The sequence below is a fragment of the Desmodus rotundus genome, chromosome 5, assembly GCF_022682495.2.
Source record: "Desmodus rotundus isolate HL8 chromosome 5, HLdesRot8A.1, whole genome shotgun sequence".
Taxonomy (NCBI): Eukaryota; Metazoa; Chordata; class Mammalia; order Chiroptera; family Phyllostomidae; genus Desmodus; species Desmodus rotundus.
The window spans coordinates 92,993,223-93,017,273 of NC_071391.1; the positions used below are offsets into that span (position 1 = coordinate 92,993,223).

Sequence of the window (24,051 nt, forward strand, 5' to 3'; positions counted from 1 at the left end):
AAGGATTAGGCAGTTTGCCTTCTATTGTATCTATCCACATCTGTGGATGCATTCTGTGTTTGGGTCAGACCATTTCAGAAGAGCCAGACACTGCAGCCCCGGGGACATCTTTGGGATACAACCCCATCCCCCACCTCCACCAATGGGAACCTTCTCCAGCTCCCAGAAAGGCAGGAGCAGAATTGAGATAAAATTCTCATCTTATTTCTTTCAACTCCTTTTTCTCTTTAGCCTAATCTTCTTTCTTTTTGCCATTTTTCACAGTTTAAGAACTAGCAATCTCCCCTCCCCATCCTCTAATTTCTTATTACACTTTGGAGTTAGGCAGACCCAATCTATAGCTGTTTTTAATTATTCAGTTGTGATAAATTTTGTTATTATTTAGGCCAGGTTATGCCAAGCAAACTGAGTACCTACATGCAAAAAAAACCCCCAAAAAACAAAAAAACGAGTACTTCGGAATACACAGCCTCTTGGGCTTTAACCAATGCAAACTTATTCTTCTCCTCCTGTTCTTGAGAAACAAAGCCTCCATGTATCATTAAATATGCAAACTATACCCTCAGTATTGAGGTGCAGCCACCATAGTGAGTCCTCTCTGATGAATTATCCCATCGTTCTTGGCAGAGCCCCTCCAATAATAGGATACCTTCCTTTTGAAGTTTTGGGAACCTCAGGTTATGACTACTACCACATTGATGATCTGGAGCTCCTCACTAGGTGTCACCAGCACCGTGAGTACTGCTTTCTCACCCTGGCACCCAGGACTTCTAGCTCTGTCCACAGAGCCCTGACAGTGGGATTCCTAGCCTGGAAGTCTACTTGTTACTTGGGTTCTTTCTGAGGTGGAAGATTTTGTCTTCTCTGAGATGACCCAGTCATATGATGGAGGTTGTTATCTGGATGACTTTGTGTGTGTTTTCACCTAGAATTGACTTTGTTCTGTCAAACCACACCCCAGCATCTTCCCAGTGTCCCTCACATACACAAGCTGTTTAATCTTAAAGAGATGGAAAGGATACTGGCCATTTTTAAAAGTTATGTAATATAGTATTCCAAACACAAAATACTGAATTTACATAACTTTCTTCAGCCAGCAGACAAGTATTAGTCTAAGCCACAGGCCAGATGATCAGAGAGGCCCAGGACATAAAGAGGATTACTCTTCTTGCTGCCCTGTAGGAACAAAGGCTGATAAAAAATTCAGAAATAGGTGACTTTATAGGATGTTGCTGGTGCAGCAAAGGAGAGGTACACAGGATATTTGGGGATTCAGAGGACCCCCCCTCATGAAGCTAAGTCAGGAGCATCAGGAAGGCTTTCTGCACAGAGAAGAACACTTGGCAAAGGTATGGGAGGCAGGACTCCTGGTGTGGGGTAAGGGAAAACTACAACCATGTCTGCATTCTCACTTAACAAGAGAATTTAAGAATTAAACATTTAAAGTCATATTTTTGGTTCCAAGTCCTTATTTTGCACAGGAAGATTTGTAGTAACATTGACCTATGGATCCTGATCTATGGATTGACCACCAACACTGCATTTCTTTTACTCCTCACCCAAGGATATTTTTATTGATATTAGAGAGAGAGGAAGGGGGAGAGAGACTAACAGAGAAACATCGATTGGTTGCCTCCTGTACACGCCTGACCAGGGATCAAACTGGCAATCTAGGTATGTGCCCTGACAAGGAATCAAACCTGCAACCTTTTGGTGCATGGGACAATGCTCCAACTAGCTGAGCCACTCGGCCAGGGCCCAACACTACATTTTCATAGATGCCTTGTCTGTAGTGCCCATTATAATAACTTTCTCTTCCCTGCTGTCTTTGATCAAGGAAGAACAGACTTGAGTTTCATCAGGACCCACTGTTAGAATTTTAGGCTGATCTTCAAAACTTTAACTCCTTGGTCCTCAGAAGTGGTCCTTGAGCAGCCACGTTGCATCACAAGGAGTTTGCTAGACTTGCTAACTCTCAGGTTCTCCCCACCAGCTGATGGAATCAGAATCTCCATTTTAACAAGACCCCCAAGTGACTGGTGGACACCTGAAAAGTTGAGAAGCATGACTCCTTCAAGCCTCTGGCTACTTCTACCTCTCTCACGGAGAAAGGACACATGAAAGGCTGTGGCTATAGAATCCCCTTCAGTGTCTGGGGCTCAGGCAAGGCATGCTTGCACCATCCATCCCACTCCCCTAATAGGCTGGGCCTCCCTTCTCTTCAGATATCACATTCTCCAAGTCAGAAGCTCCTTTTATAGCTTTAGCTTCCTAGTTAGGGTTTCTCTTAACCATAAAAAGGTGCTAAAGTCCAGGCACTGAAGCCATAAAATCCAAATGGTTCTTCTTCCTGGGACCCACAGTTCAACTCTCTGCCCTCCAAGGCTAATAATTCAACAGCCTTTATTCTGCCCCAGGGAACCTCCAGAGAAGCCCCCAACAACCTCACAGTGCCACACAGCCCTGCAGCAGTGGACTTGGGATAGATGGCATCTGTAGCGACTGTCTTAGAACCATGTAGACTAAGGTTGAACTACTGATTGATGGTGGCCAACTCTGACCAGAGGACCCTGGCCAGTAGGTCTGCTCTGGGCCCCATTCTCCCAGTGCCTGGCCCCTCTATCCTGCAGCTCCAAAGACAGCACTACCTGCAGCAGGAAGGTGTGCACCAGGAAAACCTGGGTCTCTTTCTAATTAAAAACCCAGTTTGAAACTGTCTACATCTACCAATATTTGGGTATTTGGGAAAGCATATGGATCAGTCCTCCATTGTTTAAGAATTCATTATCATTTACCATTATCCTGATAGTCACTTAAATAAAGCACTAATTGGGGAAGTAAACAATGTCTGATACTGTCTTTTGGAAAGCTTATTTTCAAAAAGATTATTTTTGTATTAACGTTCATTATATTCAGACTCCATTTTCTACCAACAGTGATGCAGTTTGGTAAAGGGAAGTCATGTTGCTACCGGTTTCTAACCAAAGGCCAGCAATGGATTTGGCTGCAGACCCACTACTACATCACCTACCATCAGTGGAACTCCAAGCCTGAGTTCATCGTCTGCACACATTCAGTGGTCAGGTGAGTGGGGATGTGGCCCCTAACAGCTCCGTCAGAGCCCTGGCCACCTCAGGTAGTCCCAGCTTCTGAGGGCCAAGCTCCAGGCTGGACTTCTTCCACCGGCCAGGGCTACACTCTGAAGCTGACAGAGTGATCACCAGAGCTCAACCCTTCCAAGCATAGACCCCATTCTGACCCCCAGCTCAGGCTTCATTCAAGTGTTTAGTCAGGTTTCTCTGAAGCCTCATGAGCTCTTTCCAGCAGCCCAGAACATCACTTAGTAAGTTACTGCTTCACTGACCTACTTACATATTTTCCCCTCATCTCTGTCCATCCCCCATCCTTCCCTCATCACTGCTTTGAGAAGAAAATTAAAATTTTGCCTCTAAATAGCTCAAACACATAGTCCCTTTATTTTCAATGTTTAAAAAACCCCTGCTGGCAACTGAGGCTGTGTTGGGAAAAGAACCAGGAGGCCAGTGGACACAGGTTCTTGGCAGTTCTTAGGAGCTGTGGGGAACCCCAGCCCAGTGTGGGAGACTAGGACTTCCAATGGAGGCAGCACATCTAGCACTTCATAGTTGCTGCCTATGTCAGGTCACAATTCCCAAAGGTACAGGACAAATGTCATTTTTCCCCCCTGACTACAAAAATTATAAGAATATCAATTAGTTTTAAACTGATCTAGAGAAGAGCACTTGAAGAGAGCAAAAAAAGAATAAATGGTTAGCTTGATAGGCATATACATGCATGCTGCATTTTATACATATATGTATTGGGTGATACATATAGATAGATAAATACATACACAGACAAGTAATTGCACATGCATGCTGCATTTTATACATATATATAATAAATAGGTAATAGACAATAATGATAAATACATACACACAATAGATACTACACATATGTGCTATATTTTATATATATATACATAATATATGATAGGTAGACAGATGATAGATACATATATGCAGATGCTATTCATACATACTACATTATATATATATAACATACTTGATAAGTATATATTGATACTTATAGTGATAGTTGATAAGTATTTATGTTCATGTGTAATAGTCAGATGGCTGCATACTATACATACACATGGATATAAATAAACAAGTAAATACTCTTCTTTAGTAAGTTGGGGAGAGAACAGAGAGGAGAAGTGCTGGTTTTCTTCACCAGTGTGCCTGTTCATCATATCACTTGCCCACTCTCAGACACTTGATCTTGGCTTTCCTAGCCCACCCTTGGGTACTTCAGCAGCCAGTCCCACCCACTGCTACCAGCCTGTACCTTTGCCAGAGGGTCCTTGTGCCCCAGAGAAGGTTGGTCATCATTAACACCTTGTTCTTCAGACCCTTTCCTTGACCCTGCTCTTCCTCTCCATCCTCCACCTTGCAAATCTTAAAAAGAAACTCTCGGAGAAAGTAAAGTGTGAAGTGAGTGAATAAATAAGGTAAGAAGCATACTGAAGACTCTAGAGCTACTGTCTCATTCCAAGGTCCTTTCCCAGCCTGCCTCTCCACACAAGCCATAACTGGGTCACCACACTGAATTGATTTACCCACAGTATTTAAAAAGTGGGTACATACACGAATCAGCAGTCTGGGTCTGGCTAGAGTTCTGGGTTTGTTTGAGAGAAACTTTCTGAAGGTTGTAATTACTAAAAAAGTTACATCACTTCTTCATAGGCACACTCTCAGAGACTTGAACTTGGCTTTCTTAAAATCTAGACTCAGTAGATTTTAAGAAAGTTTTCTAATTATTTGAAGACTGAGATTTACCCTGTAAATGAAAATATGTTTGGACAATTATGGTCCAAAGAAGAGAATAAAATATTCTGAAAAGGAAGATATTCTGGCCATCAAATCAGAAGTCACTGCACTGGAATTTAGGCACAAATTGAAACTTTCTTCTCAGACAAGGAAGGGGACACCAGAGCTAGTCCCTTTGTGGTGATAATTCTGGGAAGGTATCATGTAGAGACCTCCATACATCACGCAGCCCTCTTTGCCGTGTCATCCTGGACTGTCCCATGTCCAGCTGTGGTCTCTTGATTTCTTGATTAGTTACTCGGATGTCCAGGTAGAAAGGAGGCAGGAGCTGGCTTTGGAAGACCCACCATCTGAGGCCATCCACCCTTCAGCACTAAAGGTATGCTGATCCCTGTCAGATGGGTTATCATAAAAATAAAATAATAAAAACAGCAGGTCTTGCCTTATGAGCTCTTGCTGTGTTCCAGTACTCTTCAATGTGGTTTCAAGGTATTCATTTATCCACCCCCCCCATGGTGTTCCTGTGAGGTGGGCACTGTTACTGTCGTCAGTCCTCGCTCTTCAGATGAGGCACAGAGCACACAAGGACCAGCTAACATCCTGAAGACACCAAGGGTTACAACTCACAGAGCTAAAAACAGCCTCTAGGCTGAAAACATGGCTTAGCAACTTTCTGGCCTTCCAAGAATGGTTATAAGAATTCCACTTTGTATGTCTCCCACAGGAAAAAAAAAAAAAAAAAAAAAAAACCTGGGAGCTATTCCATCATCCCATTGAGCATGAAATAATTCAGGGACCCTTGTGCCTCCTCTAGACTCAGTGTTGCTACACTGCCTCCAGGGCTCACCCACCTCTCCTGGGCACTTTCCACATCTGTGTCTGGATCTAGTTAACAGCCAGAGCTGAAGTATTTTCCTTAATGAAACTGGACCTCCTTCCTGCCCCAGGCTAAGTTCTCAGGTTCCCTCTGGCCAGGCTTCCCCCATCTCTGCAACTTGCAAGTACACAAGAGCCCTGTTCCTCAAAGGCCATTCTTCAAGTAGACACAAATGTTGGGAGAAAAAAGAGAAAGCAAGAAAGGGAGGGAGTGTTGTGTTTCATCAAAACTAAGAAGCTATCAACTATAAGTTCTACCATTATTTTATCCTCCACTAAGAAAAAAATTCTGCCAGTCAATCTGTGAAATAAGGATTTCTTTCATGAGTTGAAGAATATATCTCAATTTCAGATATGTCAACATATCTTAGAATTGTTGAAATATGGTTCAAGTTCCAGGCTGCCCATTGACTTAGAATCCAGAGGTTTTGGCCAAGTCTAACACAGTAATAGTCCATACAAAGGCATCTGTAGTCCATACAAAGGCATCTGTAGTCCATCCAGGACCAAGTTGGGAGGAAGGAAAAATCTCCTTTAAAGGACAAACAGCAGCCAGCATCTTTGCAGAGTGTCCCTTGCTGGCTGCTATATTATAGGGTGATTCATCACCAGCATCCTCATATAACCACCTGTCATTGTTTATAGGAATGTTTATTAGCCAGCTATGTCACATAATGCATCATGTACCATGTCCAAGAATGGAATTAAGCTGTTCATAGGCAGATGTTAGACACACCATACATCACAGCTGAAGAACAGGATTAATGTATGTCATCCAGCCAGAGATTCATTATTGAATTTCTGAGCCTTTAGGAATCTCAGAGTCCAGTGGAACTTCTTCCTATAAAAATGCACATATGTATAAATACACAAACACAATCTCAGATACCAGGTTATGAGGTACTTTTGAAGTAAAAGCTCCAGGACAATGTTTTTCAAACTATCAGTGGTAATGAACTAGTTGGGTTTTTTTATGTCAAATATGTCACTGACTGCTGCTTGTGTAAATGGCAGATTCCTGTGAAGTGTGGTGATATCAAATGGCTATAAAAGTTTCTCAGTATTGAATCTCACTTCCTGTACTTATTTCTCTTTGGACCAGGAACACACAATTTGTAAATGGTCATGGGCCAGGGAGGGCCCAAGGCCACCCCCCTAAAAGTCTCATCTAAGGGAGACTCTGTGACTAACCAGCAGAGTCTCAAAACTGGCATGTAGCACAGCCAAGCACATCCTGTAATTATTCTGTTTTATACAAAGGGCTATAGGTCACACATTAATCATTTCAGACCTACATGAGCACATACACAGCATTGACCCTCACTGGAGCCATGACTAAGAGACAGAATGGCCATGTGGATCCACAGAGATTAAGAGACCAAATTTTCAGGTCTTTTAATCCCTGAGACCATTGGGTATGACCAACCTGCCTGCATAGACCATTGGAAGCCAAGAGTTTCAGCATCCTTCTAAGACTAAGTAAGAACATGGTTCAGGAGAGTCATTATCATATTTATTCTTTAGCTCAAAAATTATTATACCTACTTTCTTATACCTAAGACACTTAATGCCTCGCAGGATGGAAAGTCACAGCTGCTTTCTCATCACACTGTATTTGAAACAGAGAAATGCAAGGAAGCAGCATCAGTTACAATCCAGGGGTCCAAGGATAGGGCACAATTGGCCCTTTGCCCCTTCTGCTCTTGGGAGCCCAAAGGCTGCAGAGGAGGAGAGAGTACTGGGGGAGAGCATAGGAAGTGTCCAAGAGTCCAGAGGTACTTATTTCATTCAGAGTGTTCACAATATAGTACCACCAGCAACCTTATATCTAGAACCTGCTTCTTTCCTCATTCTGGGGAAGTCAAAATTCTGGGCATTAAGATGACAACTTTAAGGAAAAAATAAAATGCAAAGTCACAAAAATCTAAGAAATTAAGATACAAGGTGAGAAAGTGTAATAACTGCTGCTCATAAGCTGCAATTCTCTTAAAGATTATATATAGAGAGGTGTATAAATATTCCACCCAAGTGGGTTTGCTATTATCACCAAACAGCTACAGGAGTTCTCTCAGCAACCTTTACATTTTCCTACATATTTAGTGGAGAACTAAAGTTACGTGATTCATTACAGTGGCCTTCTAATACAGTTTGATATCAGGTATTGTGATCCCTCCTACTTTGCTCTTCTTTCTTAAAATTGCTGCAGCTATTCAGGGTTGTTTATGGTCCCATATAAATTTTTGAAGTGTTTGTTCTCTGTCTGTGAAATATGCCATTGGTACTTTAATAAGTATTGCATGGAATTTATAAACTTCTTTGGGTAATATGGACATTTTGATGATGTTAATTCTTCCAATTCATGAACACAGTATATGTTTCCATTTGTTTGTATCTTCCTTAATTTCTTTCTTCAGTGTAGTGTAGTTTTGTGAGTATAGGTCTTTTACCTCCTTGGCTAGGTTTCTTCCTAGGTACTTTATGTTTCTTGTTGCTATATTAAATGGGATATTTTTCATGATTTCTGTTTCTGATGTTTCATTGTTGGTGTACAAAATGCCTTTGATTTCTGAATATTGACTTTGTATCCCACTGTTTTGCCAAATTCATTTATTAAGTCAAGCAGTTTTTTGGTGGAGTCTATAGGATTTTCTATGTACACTATCATGTCTGCAAACAATGACAGTTTTGCTGCCTCTTTTCCAATCTGGATGTCTTTTTTTTTTTTCGTGTCTGATTGCTGTGACTAGGACTTCTAATACTATGTTGAATAGCATGGATGGAACTGGAGAGCATTGTGCTAAGTGAAATAAGCCACCCAGTGAAAGACAAATACCATATGATCTCACCTTTAACAGGATCCTAATCAATAAAATGAACAAGCAAGCAAAATATAACCAAAGACATTGAAATTGAGAACAGGCTGACAGTGACCAGAGGGGAGAGGGGAGGGGATTATAGGGGAAAAGTGTGAAGGGTTTACAGGAACAATTATAAAGGACACATGGACAATAACAAACGGGGGGTGGAAACAGGGGAGGGAGGTGGGAAGGGCTGGGGTGGTAGGGAGGGATGAGGGAAAAGGCAGAAAACTGTACTTAAACAACATAAATAAATAAATAAATAAATAAGGTTATGTGATTCACTTTCATCATCTTGATGCTGAAATATGGATTGTGTGTGTGTGTGTGTGTGTGTTTGTTTCTGGACTAGGGCTCAAGCCTGGAGCCTCAGCAGCACTTTAAGGCACTTGACATAGACACTTCAGGCCTTAACACAAGTCACTCGCCATCAGCGTCCTCAAGAAGTTCCCATAAATCCTCGCACACAACCATGTCAGAATCCATCTGTGAGTACAATGCTGTGGATGGGGAGAGGGGTGGGCGCCCTGTTGGGGTTGAGGGAAACAGAGCTCCAGGAAGGGCCTCAGGCCTGAGCAGAATCAGGCCTGTGTGTTCCTATGGAGCAGAAGTGCACACTCTATTCACACTCCTGCTTCCTTTCCCATGGGCTTCCTGCCTTCTACCTCTCCAGGACCTGGTTACTTCACTGTGCGAAGCAGACATAACACAGGTGATACACAGATTCGATAAACTGGCTAGGTTTTAGTAGCTCTGGTAAGATGAATGGTCAGGCAGGTGGCTGAAGCAAGCAGTGAAGATGAAGTATGGAGATGGTCTGCTGTCATGTGTTGGCTGCGGGGCCAGGGTGGAAGCTAGAAGAACGTTGTGGCTCTGAACCCACTTCTGTTTCTGCTGGACTTCCTTTATCAGAGATTGCAGTGAAGCCCTTTTTTCATATATGCAGGGTCATTGTCCCTTCTTGATAAGAAAGCAGTTAAGTATGTGTAAGTCAGGAAGGTGATCTGTTGCTTTCTTCCAGCCATTCCAAGCAAGCTGATAACGGAGGCCAGCACCACGGCTGTGCCAAGATTGGTTGTCCAGCCCCGAGAGTTCCCTGTGCAAGGGCTCAGCCAGGCAGCCACCATACCGGTATGTGTGTGACCCCAGACTTCTTAACCAAGGGATGCAATACTGTACCAGGCCTGCAGAGCCACAGATGCTGTGCCACATCTGCCCAGAGAGCCAGTTCTACTTAGAGACTGAGAGTGTTGGGTGGCAGGTGGGGGTGGGAATCTAGATGATTTTACTGGCAACTAATTTTAAATTTTCATACCAAAATTAACATGGATGTATATTCCTAAAATGCAAAATCCATGTGAGTTTTAAAGATAAAGCTCAAAACTTCAAACCTGGGGTCATACCCCCAGATGCAATGGGAGGCATGATTAGGATCCTCCCATTTTGGATCTAATTTTCCTCCAGTGAAAATGTGGTAGAAGTTTAGTTGTCAACCAAAATGTACTTCTACATATATCAGGCAGTGTCCTTGATACACGCCAGACCTCTCCAAAAGTCAGGCCATGAGCAGCCTCTTAGAAAGTGCACTGCTGTCTGCAGAATCACTGATGTGTGGCACTCCAACGATCTACTGCCATGTACAAACATGTCATACTTAGAGACACAAAGGAACAGCCACTTTTCACATTCATGGACTCTGGGTCAAGAATACAGAAAGTGCCTGCTGCATGGTGTCAGAGGCCTCCCTGGCCAGGACTGGGAACCTCATCCCAGGTGTGTCTGCACTCATGTGTACAGCATTTGGGCTGGGCTGGGCTGTGGGAAGGCTGGGCCCAGTTGAGACTGTCCACAATTGATTTGCACAGGCCTCTCTATGTTCCAGGATTCTTCTGGCTCAGTGCCTGGGTTCCAAAAGGCAATGTCTAGAGAGGAAGCTGCATGCCCTTCGCTGACCTAGCCTTGAAAGGTCCACAGCATCATAACCTCTACCATTCCTCTTGACATCTGGGCTCAAAGCAGCCACACACTCACTCAAAGAGAGAGACATAGATCTCCACCTCTAGAAAGAAGTGTCAAGAATTTTAAGGGCCACATCTAGACAGTTGCCAAATACCTCATACCCATCTCTCATTGACATTTTGAAAGTGGGAGTAAATTTGCCACCTTTCTGCTTGCCATCACCACAAAGATTATGTACACATTTCTTGAAAAATATGGGCGACACATTTTCTTTTCAAATAGAGTTTAACAAAAACAACTTTCTCTCCCATCTCGCTTAGACAAGCTTGTAAGCTGTGATTGTTCTTTCACTTACACGTGGCTTCCCAGGAGAACTCTTCCTGCCACTGGTGTCCATACAGTTGGGAGAATCAAAACCACTCTTTGGTTTAGCCACATGCCTGGGACTTCTCACTCAAAACAAAGTCTCCTGTTGTCATTTCCTCCCATGTCTTTTTTTAAAATTATTTTATTGTTGTTCAATTACAGTTGTCTGCATTTACCCTCCACCACTCCCAGCCATCCCCACCTCCCTCCCCTGATTCCACCCGCCCTCGGTTTTGTCCATGTGTCCTTTATAGTTGTTCCTGAAATCCCTTCTCCACTTTCCCCCCATTATCCCCTCCCACCTCCCCTCTGGTTACTGTCAGATTGTTCTTAATTTCAGTGTCTCTGGTTATATTTTGCTTGCTTATTTGTTTTGTTGACTAGGTTACAGTTAAAGGTGAGATCATATGGTATTTGTCCCTCACTGCCTGGCTTATTTCACTTAGTATAATGCTCTCTAGTTCCATCCATGCTACTGCAAAGGGTAGGAGCTCCTTCTTTCTTTCTGCTGCATAGTAAAGAACCCTGAAACACCAATCCAAAAGAACCTATGCACCCCATTGTTCATAGCAGCACAATTTACAATAGCCAAGTGCTGGAAGCAACCTAATTGCCCATCAGTAAATGAGTGGATCAAAAAACTATGGTACGTTTACTCAATGGAATCCTCCCATGTTGTCTTGATGGCACTTTCCATTTGGGCTGCTTTTCACAGTTCCTAGGGAATAGTTTGGAATAACTTCAGAAGAACCCTTTTACTTTTCTTTTAAAACTCAGCCTGTGATGCTGAAGGTTTCATTTGTTTTTTTATGCATTGTTTCTACACCCACCCAAGTGATCAGAAAACAAGGTCTGTCACTCACCTGACTTCCCATGAGTCTCTAACAGATTCCAGGCAGATTCTGGCAAATTGCACCACTATTCACTGCCTGGATGAGTTCATGGACATAGATATACATGGCATGTCTGTCTACCTGCATTAGTATTGAGCAAAAAGGGTAAGGCTTGCACACAAAGCCACCACTGCTTATCAGTACAACCTCATTCACACTGCTCAGTGACACTGCTAAGAATTATTAGTTAGGGAGAACAATAAAATCCACCAAGAACAAAGTCTGAAGAGGAAGCAAAGGAGGGGAATTGGCACAAAACTGTAAAGGTCCAGCAGGTAGCAGCAGCTTTGCAAAGCACACTCTGGTGGGAGGCACCACCCACCTTGAGTGACCTCGGGAGCTTGCTGAAGTACCACCTGATCCCTGCACCAGCCTGCTATCCCACCATTTAACAGGAAACGCACACCTACACATTTCAGAAGTGAGTTCTCTCTAGTACAGAAGGGCCTCCTTTAAGCTAGGAAATCCAGCTGGCTGAGAGACAGCATCCCTGTACCTCTGTAATGACCCAGAAGCAGTGTCTGTTAACAAAGCCTCTCTTTTCCTCATCGTCCTGTGACCTCACACAGCAGCTCCTGCCTCAGACCATCTTTCAGAACTCACCTGCTGCCCTGGCACAGGTGCGTCTGGGATTGGGCAAAAGGGAATCTGGCAGTGGAATTTCCCCAAGACAGGACATATGGCGTTCTCTTGAGTATATGGATGCATTGGTGTCAATGAGTAGCATGTGCTTAGGTACCAAAATAGGGAATATTTATCCCAACATGCAGGAGGGGCATGTTGAGCTACGAACTTTGTTTCTACACCTGTCTTGTTCACCATTCTCATCTTCTCCAGAGACACTCTGTTCTTTTCCCCAGTGTCTGTTTCTCAGTCTTTTAAATAATCTTATTCATCTCTCTGTCACCTTTCCATGTTCCTCTCATTTTTTACCACTCTACATTGGCCCTGATATTTTAGGAAAGGTCTGAATTAGGCCAAAAGTCACAGAAAAGACTCTAAAAGGCTTTAAAAGCTGTGAGTTCGATACTATAGATATCACATTTGTTTAAAAAAGGAGGGGCGGTGGTCATGACTTTGCTGAGTAACTCCTTCCTTGTTTCAACAACATTCACGTGTTCCTGTTTGGGTCTGTCTCTGAGCTAGAGTGATTGCTGCAGAGATGCTGTAACACAGCCCTTGTTTGTGTTTTAAGTGAAGTTGGGCATATAAAGAGAGCAACCACCATGGCAGGGCATGTAATTTTATAGAACCAGTAAGAAAATATTCTGCCTAGGAAAATCCTATGTGGCTTCTCAGAGGAGGTGACACCTGAGCTGGGCCTGGAAGGATGAGTGGGAGGTTGCCTGATGAAGAGGGAGAGGGTCAGGGACAGCAGGGAAGAGGGACCCAGGTATGTGCTTCAACAGGGAAGTTTGGAAATGTCTGACATGCCTGAGGCCTAGGCCCCATCAGTAGTGGTCTGGAATGTTCCTAAAAGAAGAAAAACACAAGCTAGCACATGCCTCTTCCCAGAGTCAGGTTTGAATAAAGATGTAAAAGCTATTCATTCAGCGTCAACTAATTAAATTAGTCTGTATTCATCCTCATTAGGGAAAAAAATAAAGAATTTTTTTATGTTCAAATTTCCAGGCCCAATCTGGTAATGAAATTAGTAACTTTTTCAATCCAAAGACACAGGAAATGAGAATTAATTTCACTCTGGGTCTTGCATAGTCAAGAATTTCTTTGTTTTATAATAAATATATAATGAGTGGTTAAGGCCCTTTCTTACATTTAACAAACTTCATTTTGTAAAAGATTTTATTTATTTAAATATTCATTTATTTGAGAGAGAGGGGAAGGGAAGGAGAAAGAGAGGGAGAGAAACATCAATATGTGGTTGCCTCACCGGGGCCCACTAGGGACCTGGCCCACAACCCAGGCATGTGTCCTGACTGGGAATCGAACTGGCACCCTTTTGGTTCGCAGCCTGCACTCAATCTACTGAGCTTACACCAGCCAGGGAAACAAACCTCATTTTAATTAATAAAACAGTTCTTAATCTATTAGGCATATTATGTTCAATAACTATATTCCTTAAGATATTTTTGCATAATGCTGACCTTTCAAGTCAAACAGTCAGTTTTTCTCATACCTACCCCACATGCAACAATGAATTCTACAGTTTTCCCTCTTGCCCTCACTGAGGTTATTACTGTAGCAGTTTGTCAGGAAAGGGGGAAAAAACAAAATCCAAAATCTGGGAAACTAGTGGTTTTGCTTCATACTATGTTTCTAAAAGTCTCTAAATTAGAGTAGATCTCTTTATGATAAAGGCCAAGATCATGACCATAATGCTTGAGTGTCCTGAACGCCTTGAGAAAATATGAATCATACTAGAAGTACCTCTTATGAAACCCAGTACTGTCCCTAGAGGACTGCCCAGTCCCTCAACCCAGGGAGTCTGCACTGCATGCAGCAGAAGCACCCCTGAGTATGTCCTGGCTTTCAAGCACTTACCACAGAAGCTTTCTGTTTTGTTTTTTAAATTATCTGACCTAGCTTGCATTCTTTCTCAGTTGAATTGTTTCAAAACCCCAGCTGAGTGCTTTGATTACTTACATTCTGATGAAGATTTTTGTAATAATAGCATAGGTACTTTTAAACGCACCTTCCATCCCAGAATCCCCCCTCTCCATTGGCCTTGTGTCTGGGTAAATAGGTGGTGACAGGGAGCAGAGATCACCTGCAAGACTTTCCTATATCCAACCTCTGTCCCAGAAAAGGATTGAGAGGTGTAAGCAAGGGGAGACAGTGCTCTTGGAAAAACAGGTATCAGTGTTCCTCCTACAAGGTCACCTCAGGACAAATGTTATGTGATTGTACTATTCTTCTCCTTAGTTCTTTTATGCACAGATTTCTAAGAAATCCCCACCCACAAGTAAGCCTGGGTAAGGGGAGGGAGGGTAACAAGTCCTCCCTGGCCCCAGACTGGCTGGTTGGACAGCAGGACTCTGGTGAAAGTTAACATCAAATTCAAGCTCACTGGGGAGTGGTTACAGAAGAGCCCTGCTCTCCAGGATCAGATTTAGGATGACGAATGATAGGACCCAAAAGTGCCTGTGAAGCCATCACATGCAAATCTTCTTGCCCTAGATGAGAGAAAAAAAGAGTGGGAGGAGCTGTCTTATGCTTTTGGAATTCATCTCCAAAACCATTTGTCTATCTGACAAGATTGGAAATATCAGTCTGTACACATTGCTTACAAAAACATGTCGCAATCCAGTGGCCCTTCCAGACTACAGTGTAATAAAGTAAGCCTGCAGATTCTGTGGGTCTGGAAAAAGCTCACCCTTACTCTGGCCATGGGTCACTCAGTTGGGACTCTGAAAAGAGTGGAGAAGGGACAGAAATGAAAGTGGACAGGGCCACTAAGAACAGCAGCAACATCTGTCTGTGAGGCAGAAATAACTCTTTTATCTGGTGTGTTTCTGACTCTACCTTGAAGTTTCCAGCACCGTTCAGCATGTTCCAGACCATCAAAGATCAGCTAGAGCAGCGCACACGGGCCCTGCAAACCAACATCCAGTGGCAGCAGGAGGAGCTCCACAGGATCCAGGAGCAGCTGTGCCTGGTCCAGCACTCCAGCATCCAGGTGATGCCCCTGCTGGGCCAGTGGTCCAGTGGTTCAGTGTGGCCTGTCTTCCCTGCTCCCTGATGTATCCTGATCCACCTTCGCAGGAAAGGCAGAGCATCCTCCCCAATCCCCCTGTATGGCCTGTACGCACCCTGCTTACAAGCCATGTTGAAACCTCCATGGAAGGAGTGCAGGAATAAACACCACCTCCTCTGCCCCAGTTCCAGGCCAAACATAAAGTTTTCACTCATCCTTTTCACTCTCCCCTATCTCTGTTGGGTACATATTTGCTGCCTCACCTGCATTTCCACTCACGGGTTGGGAGGTGGATCACCCTGGGCTTATGCCAGTCCATCCTATGAGTTATAAACTCCAGCTCCTCTATAACCCTGCATCCCCAGCACCTAGTCCAGGCTGCTGACAGAGACATGGGGGCAGCTCTGCTTCTGCTTCCCCTCAGTTAAAGCAGAGGTAGGAGGTGTGGGAAGTGATGACATCTGCACCCTGATGGGGACAGCAAAGGGGCTGGGAACTGAAGGTCAGCACCCTGCCAAATTGGAGTGCTCTGCAGGCGCTGATGGCAGCAGCTTCTGTGACCCCAGTTGTCACTTCTTGAATCCTTTTGAGAGTTTCATCTCAGAGGAAAACTATACAGGGTCTGGCAGAAGTAACACCATTGAGTGTGGTTGGAAGAGTACATAAAGGTCTCAAATGAGATGGACAGTAATTTTAACATTTCACCTAAAATGTCATATGGTATGTTTGAGTGTGATATTGTTATGTTACAGAATCACGTGCTTATGATTTTATAATAAAAGATTTGGTATAGATTACTAGCTCATAAGAAGAGGGGGTTATTTGTGCTGGACCCTGATATTGGGCCTGTTTCAAGGATAAATTATTTTTACCAAGTGTCCAGGACTGTTTTTCTTCCAAAGTGCATTTTTTGACCCAACCCTTAATTGTAAATGTAATTTAGCTATTTGGGAGTTTTTCCTGAGAGCTCTAAACCTTTGCACCTCATTAGGAGAGACATAAAGTAGAAGAGACCCCTAGGGAAAATGGCTGGAGCATGGTCCCTGCCCCACCCCCTCACTGTCCACACAGCTCCTAAAGTGCAGTGAAATCCCAATGAATAGGCCATGTGCAGGCATCATCCAATGGTGTGGAGTTACTAGGCAACGGGAGATACCTGGACTCCCCAAAGATGCCCTGCGCAGCACTCTGAGCCCAACGCTGGCTCCTCAAAGAGATCAGAGCTCAGCAAGACTGACAGCTTCTGCCCACTGTCACCCAGGCCCGCTTGTATATGTGTGCCCGAGCTTTTCTGAGAAAGCCACAGCCACCCTCAGAGCCCTGCTGCTTTGCCCCAGCCAACCCTCTCCAGGGACACCCCTGACATTGATGAGGGTAAAGACCAAACCATTTACATGAAAAGAAATGGAATCACTGAGGCGTCGAAGACCCTTTTCACTCATTCTTCCCCAGCTGTACTCTTTTCTCACTGATCAGGGTCCAACTGGTAAAACTTGCCTGACTCCAGTTAATTGAATGGCATTTTTACACTAACACAGGAGGGGGGAAACTGAGCCAGAAATTGCTGAAAGCAAGGTAGGTAGACATATGAACATCCTCCTTGAAGCCCAGACTTTTCTATTTTCCACCTTTTCAACATAAAGTCTAGACTCTAAAATATCAGGCAACACAAGTTATATCTTTCCCAGCACCCAGCTCAGGCTTATTACAAAGACTTATTACAAAGAATTATTCTATTTGTTCCTCATGACCAGTGCATTTTTTAAGCCCCAAATCCAATATGCCAGTGAGCACCTGGGTCTGTGGGGAATAATGTGAAAACAAAGCCTTCAGCTCCATCCTGATGTGTCCCTTCTCGCTTCATTCCTATGACATTATTTTTGCTGTGGGCTTTGTTGTGGGATTACACAGAGAACATGAAAATCCACAGATAATCAACCAGAGAATATTTCCTCCAACAATAGGCCTTCCTGTATTTTTTTCAAGTTTAGAGATTTAAAGAAATACCTTCCAAAATATTTAACCAAACTGTGATATTTGTCTAGAAAAAAATAAACTATATGATTCAATCATAAGAAAAACAAGTAAAAATTACTCCTCCCCCCAACAAATGGGAGTAGATTAAATAACAATGGCAAAACGTTTATAATTGTAGAAGCCTGATGAATGATACATGGAGTTTCACTGTACACTATCTCCATTTTGTGTATGTCTGAAATATTCTGGAATCATTAATATTCATAGATGTACGCAGATAAAAATAATGAAAAACCACATATGAGTGTAGGATTGGTTTGTTCTTGAAAATTAGAAGTATATTTTTTCTCTGATAACTTGTCCTTGAATTAGGGAGCTGTTTTTCTCTTTCTGCCTGTACAGTTGACCATGGAGCCCTTTCACAAGTCATGGCTGGCTGTGCGCAGCCATACATCAGGGCTGCCCCTGCTCATCCTTTGTCCTCCTGCAGTAGGCTTTCCTACTCTGCTCATGGGCTTGGAGCTCCCACTGAGACTCTGTGTGCTGGTGTTGTTTGCTAAGTATAATTTTTAACAAGACTGGGTTGTGAGGGAGTGGTCATCTTGTGTGTTACTGTTTGCACCTAAATGTAGTCCCAGGGAAGAGGCCACCTGAGGGGAGCCGCTGAACAGAGGTGCTCCATCACCCCCTGCAGTCCTGGGAAGGCAGCCTCGCTCCTTCCTTTTGAGAGCATGTGCGCCCTCTGCTGGCTATTAAAAGAAATGCCTGGAAGGACACATAACAAGGGCTATTGATTTTCTCCCTCCACCCTTTTTTTCTTTTTAAAGATTTTATTTATTTATTTTTAGACAGAGGGGAAGGGAGGGAGAAAGAGAGGGAGAGAAACATCAATGTGTGGTTGCCTCTCGCATACCCCCTACTGGGGACCTGGCCCACAACCCAGGCATGTGCCCTGACTGGGAATTAAACTGGCAATCCTTTGGTTCGCAGTCAGGCACTGAGCCACACCAGCTAGGGCTCCTTTCTTTCTTCCATTCATCTCTCTTTCCATTCATTCCTCCCCTGCATCCATCCACCCACCCAGCCAGCCAGCAGATGCCCAGGCACTTGGTTAGGCACTTTGGGGATACAGACATAAATAGAAAAAAACATACATTAATAGGACACAGTAGCAAACCAAGTATATGTGCTGTTATGAGATGTTTGCTGTTAGTGTCACTGTTTTATTAATGAGAAAACTAAGGCTTTGAAAAGTAGCCCTGGCTGGTGTGGCTCAGTGGATTGAGCGCTGGCCTGCACTCTGTCATTTTTCCCCTCTGTCATTTTTCTTTAAAAAAGAAAAGTTATGAAAATCACCCAAGATTGGTGGGGTTGGAATTTGAGCTAAGGTGTGTTTGACTTAAGCTAGAGTATAGCCTGTCATAAATGAAATTGCATTTATCTGAGCTGTAATCAGAAGGTAAATTGTATCCTACCAGAAAAAAAGTATGTTATTTGGTTTGGTTTGAGTATGAAGTGAAGTCTAAGTCACCCTATGTGCTATAAAGAAGCCATGTTATAATGGGTAACAGAAATTACAAAAGCACTAATCTAATCCTCAGACTGAATCTGTACTGAATGGGTAATAAATCTGAAATGAGGTAGTAAATCTGAAATGATGGATACCCCCCAAAATATTTTTAACCTCTAAAGTAAGAAGGAGCCCTCATTTCACACTGCAAACTCCTCTGTTGGGGCTGGATCTGTGCCAGGAAAGTGGGGAACAGGTGGCGTGGTGGAAAGCACACTACTTGGGAAAACTAGTAGAGCTAGGTGACCTTGGGCCCCTGGAAGATGCTGACCCCAGCTCTGAACTAGACACTTGAACTGCCTGACCTTCAAGTGCTCCTCCAAGCATCTGCCTGGCATGGTTCTATATCCACCATCCCAAAACCACTCAGCAAATGTTGCTTGTTGGTTCTGTACTGGATATGAGGCTACCTCCCTGATTACAGGAATTGGGGTTCAAACTCCAGATGCTGGGAGAAAGAGAGCCTTCTCTGAAGAATTCAAAGGTAAAGTCCTAAAATGGAGCGGAACAGTTTGTCAAGAATCAGAATATATAAGTAATATTACTCTTTGCGCTGCCTAAGTAATCACTAGTTGTTTTGAATGCCCAAGAGAAGCTGTTGTAAAAGAACTAGTTACAGGTCTTAAGTTTGAATTATTATTAAAACTATTAAAGTTGTTTTTCCTAAGCCTCTAGAGTCAACTTACAGATTATCTTGTATTTACAAATCTACTGATTTGGTCTAGAAGAAGCAATGTTTTTACTTTTTTTATTTACATTTAACTAGTTTATAAATTTAAGATTGTAAAAATCAACATTACCGACGAAGGCCATTACTTTCCAAATTTAATATACCTAAATCTTTCAAACATTTCACATAACTAACAAGACAGACTTGTAAGTCTAAGAAGTAAAATCTTTGTAAGCACCTAAGCAATTCTTTTTAATCAAATACACCAAACTTGTAAATGAGGTAGATCAAAGTTCTCACAAACACTTCAACACTCTTCACAAACTTGATCAAAATCTCCTAAACCTTTCAAATTAAAATCACCAGGCTAATGTATCACAACCTCTTAAATTATTTCGGAGACATCTTAGATAATATAGTGTATTGAGAGTATCACAGAGACTATAAAGCTTATTCTTACATGATTTTAAAGTACATGAACTTGATATGACATCATCATCTCCATACCCCTTTGCCTTCCTGGAGTACAGTCACCTTATCAATGAGAGCAAATTTGCCATCCTGGCTGGGAGCACTGGGTTGAAGGTGCCCATCTACAATATGGGTACAAACCCTGGTCATTGATCAGTGATTCAAGGCTGGGCACAGGGCCTGATCCATGCCACAAGTTAGCCAACTCTCTGCCCCCATTATCAGGTTATTCATCCATTGACAAGATAATCCTCCCTTCTAACAGTAAACTAATAAGCCAGCCTAGACTCTATGCAAGTACATCAATTTATTTTTAAATTTTATTTTTCAATTACAGTTTGCATTCAATATTATTTTGTATTAGTTTCAGGTTTACATATGTCAATTTATTGATAGACCATCTGGGTGTAAGCATCTTGAACTGTTAGACTCCCATCACTAGTCTATAACCTTCTTGAAGTCAGGGTCAGTGTCTCTATCTTGTCCAGTGCTTTGTTTCAGGGACCTTGCCCTGTGCTGTGGTATCTGGGCACTTCATGCCTCCATGTTCAGTGAGAGAGAGTGAAAAAGCAAACTTCTTCCCATGGACAGAAGATACAAGTGCAGAACTGTAGAGGCCCTGTGACTCCACCTTAAAGACATTCCTGTTGTGCTTCCAGATGTTTCTGCAGCAACCAGCTGTATCCCTGAGCTTTAGCAGTGCCCAGCGGTGTGATGCTCAACAGCAGCTCCCTCAGAGGTCAGCCCCAGGGGCCCAGTCCCCACTCACCACAAACCTTCAGCTTCCAGGGCAGATGACCTCCACCCAGGTCACAGACCAGCACCTGCTCAGAGAATCAAGTGTGACATCAACCCAGGTAAACATCCTCACACATGTGTCCCACAAGTCTTTATCATCCACTCCTGGTTTTAGCCACTATCAGTGTGAGAACACATGTCATCCACTTCTGTTTGTTGTTCTTTTCCCCAGGACCACCATGCTCCTCATCCCCCAGATTCCCTTCCAAGCCTTTCCCTCATGCCATTACCACTAACTAAAAGCCACCAGTGGCCTTGTTACCTGACAGTGAATAGCACTAGAATTCAATGGAATTGAGAGGTCCTGAGCACCTACTTCTGGAGGATCAACAGGACTTAGCTTCCCCTCAAGTCTCCTGTATTCACACATACAGCCATGGATCTAGTGAGCCTCTGCAGAGCTCCTGCTATTCATAGTCCCTAGAGGAATAAGAGTTGTCCTTGACCTGAAAGAGCTTGTAGTCTAGTGGAACCTCTAGGAATGTAAACAGATACTGTACAATAAAATGTGGAGAAGTATATGTAGCAGAGAGTTTAGTCCATCTTCACCCAAACTTAAGAGTTCTACTTCAAAATACAGCCTTTTTGTTCTAAAGGTCAACAGAAAAATCAATGGCTGAGTATAGCCAGGAAATTTTTGGAAAAGAAAAACTGAGGCAGGATTGACACTATTGATATTGAAATATTTTGGAGACACTCTGAGAATTAAAACACTGTGGTACCATCATGTGAGTAGACAATTAGTGAAACAGAGTAAAGAAACCAAAAGCAAACCCAAACTCATCCCCTCATTCGCTGATTATTTCACTCAACAAATCTTTATTGAGCACTCACTGCATGCTAGACACTAAGTTCTAGGTACCAAGGGACAGCAGTGAACCAAAAGGAATCTCTGATCCAGTGGGAAGAGAGAGAGAAATAAGTAAAAGTCATAGCATGTCAACAGCAACACAGGAACACTGGTGAAGGAGGGGATGGGTGGGAGTTTTAACCAGGTGGCCAGAGAAGGCCTCACTGAGAAGATGGCACTGAAGCTAAGACTTGCAGGATGAGGGAATGGGCATGTTGGTATCAGGGGAAGAGCCTTGCACATGCAGGAATCAGCAAGTACAAAGAACCTGATGCAGGAGGAGGCCAAGGATCCTGTGTCTGCAGGGGAACTAGTTAAGCAGAAAGTTGTTCAATTCGACACATATCAAGTGGCTTTTCTACTGAGGGCCTGGCACTGTCCTAGGCCCCAGGATGCAAAGAATTCTTAAGGTGCTTATAATCGAATGGGGAAGATAGTCACAAGATCAAAATAATAAATATTCAGTAGGTCCTAAGGTAGACAAGAGACCTAGGAGTGTGGAGGAGGGAGGTTCTGGGAGGGTTCCTGGGTAGATGACAGCTGAACAAAGTCTAAGTTTTGCCTTTCTCATTAACTTGAGGTTCAGGGTCCCAAGTCAACCAGAAGAATGCAGATGATATCAGCAGGTCGCCACCCTGTGGGCAGCCTGACAACCTCGTTCAGCAGCCCTACAGCTGTGCTCTCACCAACTCTGAGCCTGACCACACTGGCCTCTAACACCCAGGACACCAACCAGTGCCAGCCCAACCCGGACTTCAGCCATGATAGGCAGCTCAGGTAGGGAGACTGTCTTTATGTATAAGATAACTGAGGCTGAGCTTGAGACTCGTCATTTCAGCAAAGTTCAGATTCCCAGGCTTCCGTAGTTGATCTCTGCTAATGTAGAGACAAGAGACAGTGGGGTCTTGATGGCCAGAGGACATGGTCTGCTGTGTTCCTCATCCTCTGAGAAGAGCAGGCAAAGGGATTCCTGTAGACAGAAAGGACCCAGGCAGGCTGGACACGTGCTGTGATCCAGCAGGTCTACAGTTTGGGTGCTAATCAATTTCCCTTTTGTCTCTTCCTCTGCTCCAAGGCTATTGCTGAGCCAGCCAATCCAGCCCATAATGCCTGGGTCCTGTGATGCAAGGCAGACCTCTGAGGTTGGCAGGACTGGACAGCACATCAAGTAGGTGGCCAAGTGGAGGGGGGAGGCTGAGAGTTGCACTGGGTGGTCCCAGGCTGGCAGGCTCTCACCTGCCCATACCCACAGCTCCACCATGAATCCCACATCCTTTGAAAGACTCTTCCCTCAGCTTTTCTTCCACCATTTTCCATTTGAGTAGATAAAACTTTGTGTCAGTGTTCCATGCTTAGAACAGGACCCAAATGAAACAATTAATTATATCCCTAGCTTTTCATCATCCTCTGATGTCTTTACATGTCTAAATGCCTTCAACCTCAGCAGTATCCCAGGTAAGTGTAGCCCTTGGCTCCAGCTGACCAGCACATGCTGGTAGATTCCACAGGCACACATAGCCTGCTTTGTGATTCTAGAACTATGCTGCAGGACTGTGAGACCTTGCAATGCAGACCCTCTGTCCCTCCCAGACACACAACCATCTCTCTCCTTTCCCCAGGAGAAACCCCAGGAGCAGAAGCAGCTTTGCTTGACTGCTTCATTCTAGAGACAAAGTTTACTGGAGACATTGGGGTTGGCTGGGGTGGGGTGGAGGGATGGGGAGAAAATGCAGACAACTGTAATTGAATAACAATAAAAATTTTTTTTTAAAGTTTACTGGAGACATAGGAGCAAATACTTGAACAGCTACTGGAAAACAGTGTCTGGCCCTATGAAATGAAGCATAAAAAGAACTATCTCACATCTTTTTTTATATAAACATCTTTCTTATATAAATGATGATTTAATTTGTGATAGAAGTTCACTGGGACGGTGCTAGCTAATTAGGCCCATCGTGCCCTCACACAGAGGACTTACAGCCATCCCCTAGGCCCTTCCCCAGAAGCCCTTTCTCCTGTGTCCTCCTTCAGCCACTTACACTAGTAACAGCTGATGGTTGCCGAGTATTTCTGACAGTCAGCAGTCTGAACCTAAACCATTTCATTTTGTTCTATAAAAACCCAGTGTGGGGGCAGAGAGAGTGTACAGTGCAGAAGCTGCCTCTAATTCTTTGATGATGCTCTCAATCAGGCGGTGGTGGTGGGGTTGGTTTTGGATTTTCACTGTTCTTCCTAAGGTCCAAATGAATGGGAACAAA

At 43.5% G+C, this 24,051-nt stretch overlaps 1 protein-coding gene across 1 annotated transcript in view; it reads left to right on the forward strand.

The window, feature by feature from the left end:
* NPAS2 (neuronal PAS domain protein 2) overlaps positions 1 to 24,051 on the forward strand; it is a 172,473-nt gene that overhangs the window by 142,269 nt on the left and 6,153 nt on the right. The window contains 10 exon segments of the mRNA XM_045204750.2: positions 628 to 734; positions 2,937 to 3,084; positions 5,145 to 5,229; positions 8,937 to 9,072; positions 9,606 to 9,721; positions 12,336 to 12,422; positions 15,293 to 15,439; positions 20,805 to 21,002; positions 22,380 to 22,570; positions 22,869 to 22,961. Coding sequence (XP_045060685.2) covers positions 628 to 734; positions 2,937 to 3,084; positions 5,145 to 5,229; positions 8,937 to 9,072; positions 9,606 to 9,721; positions 12,336 to 12,422; positions 15,293 to 15,439; positions 20,805 to 21,002; positions 22,380 to 22,570; positions 22,869 to 22,961 — 1,308 coding nt within the window.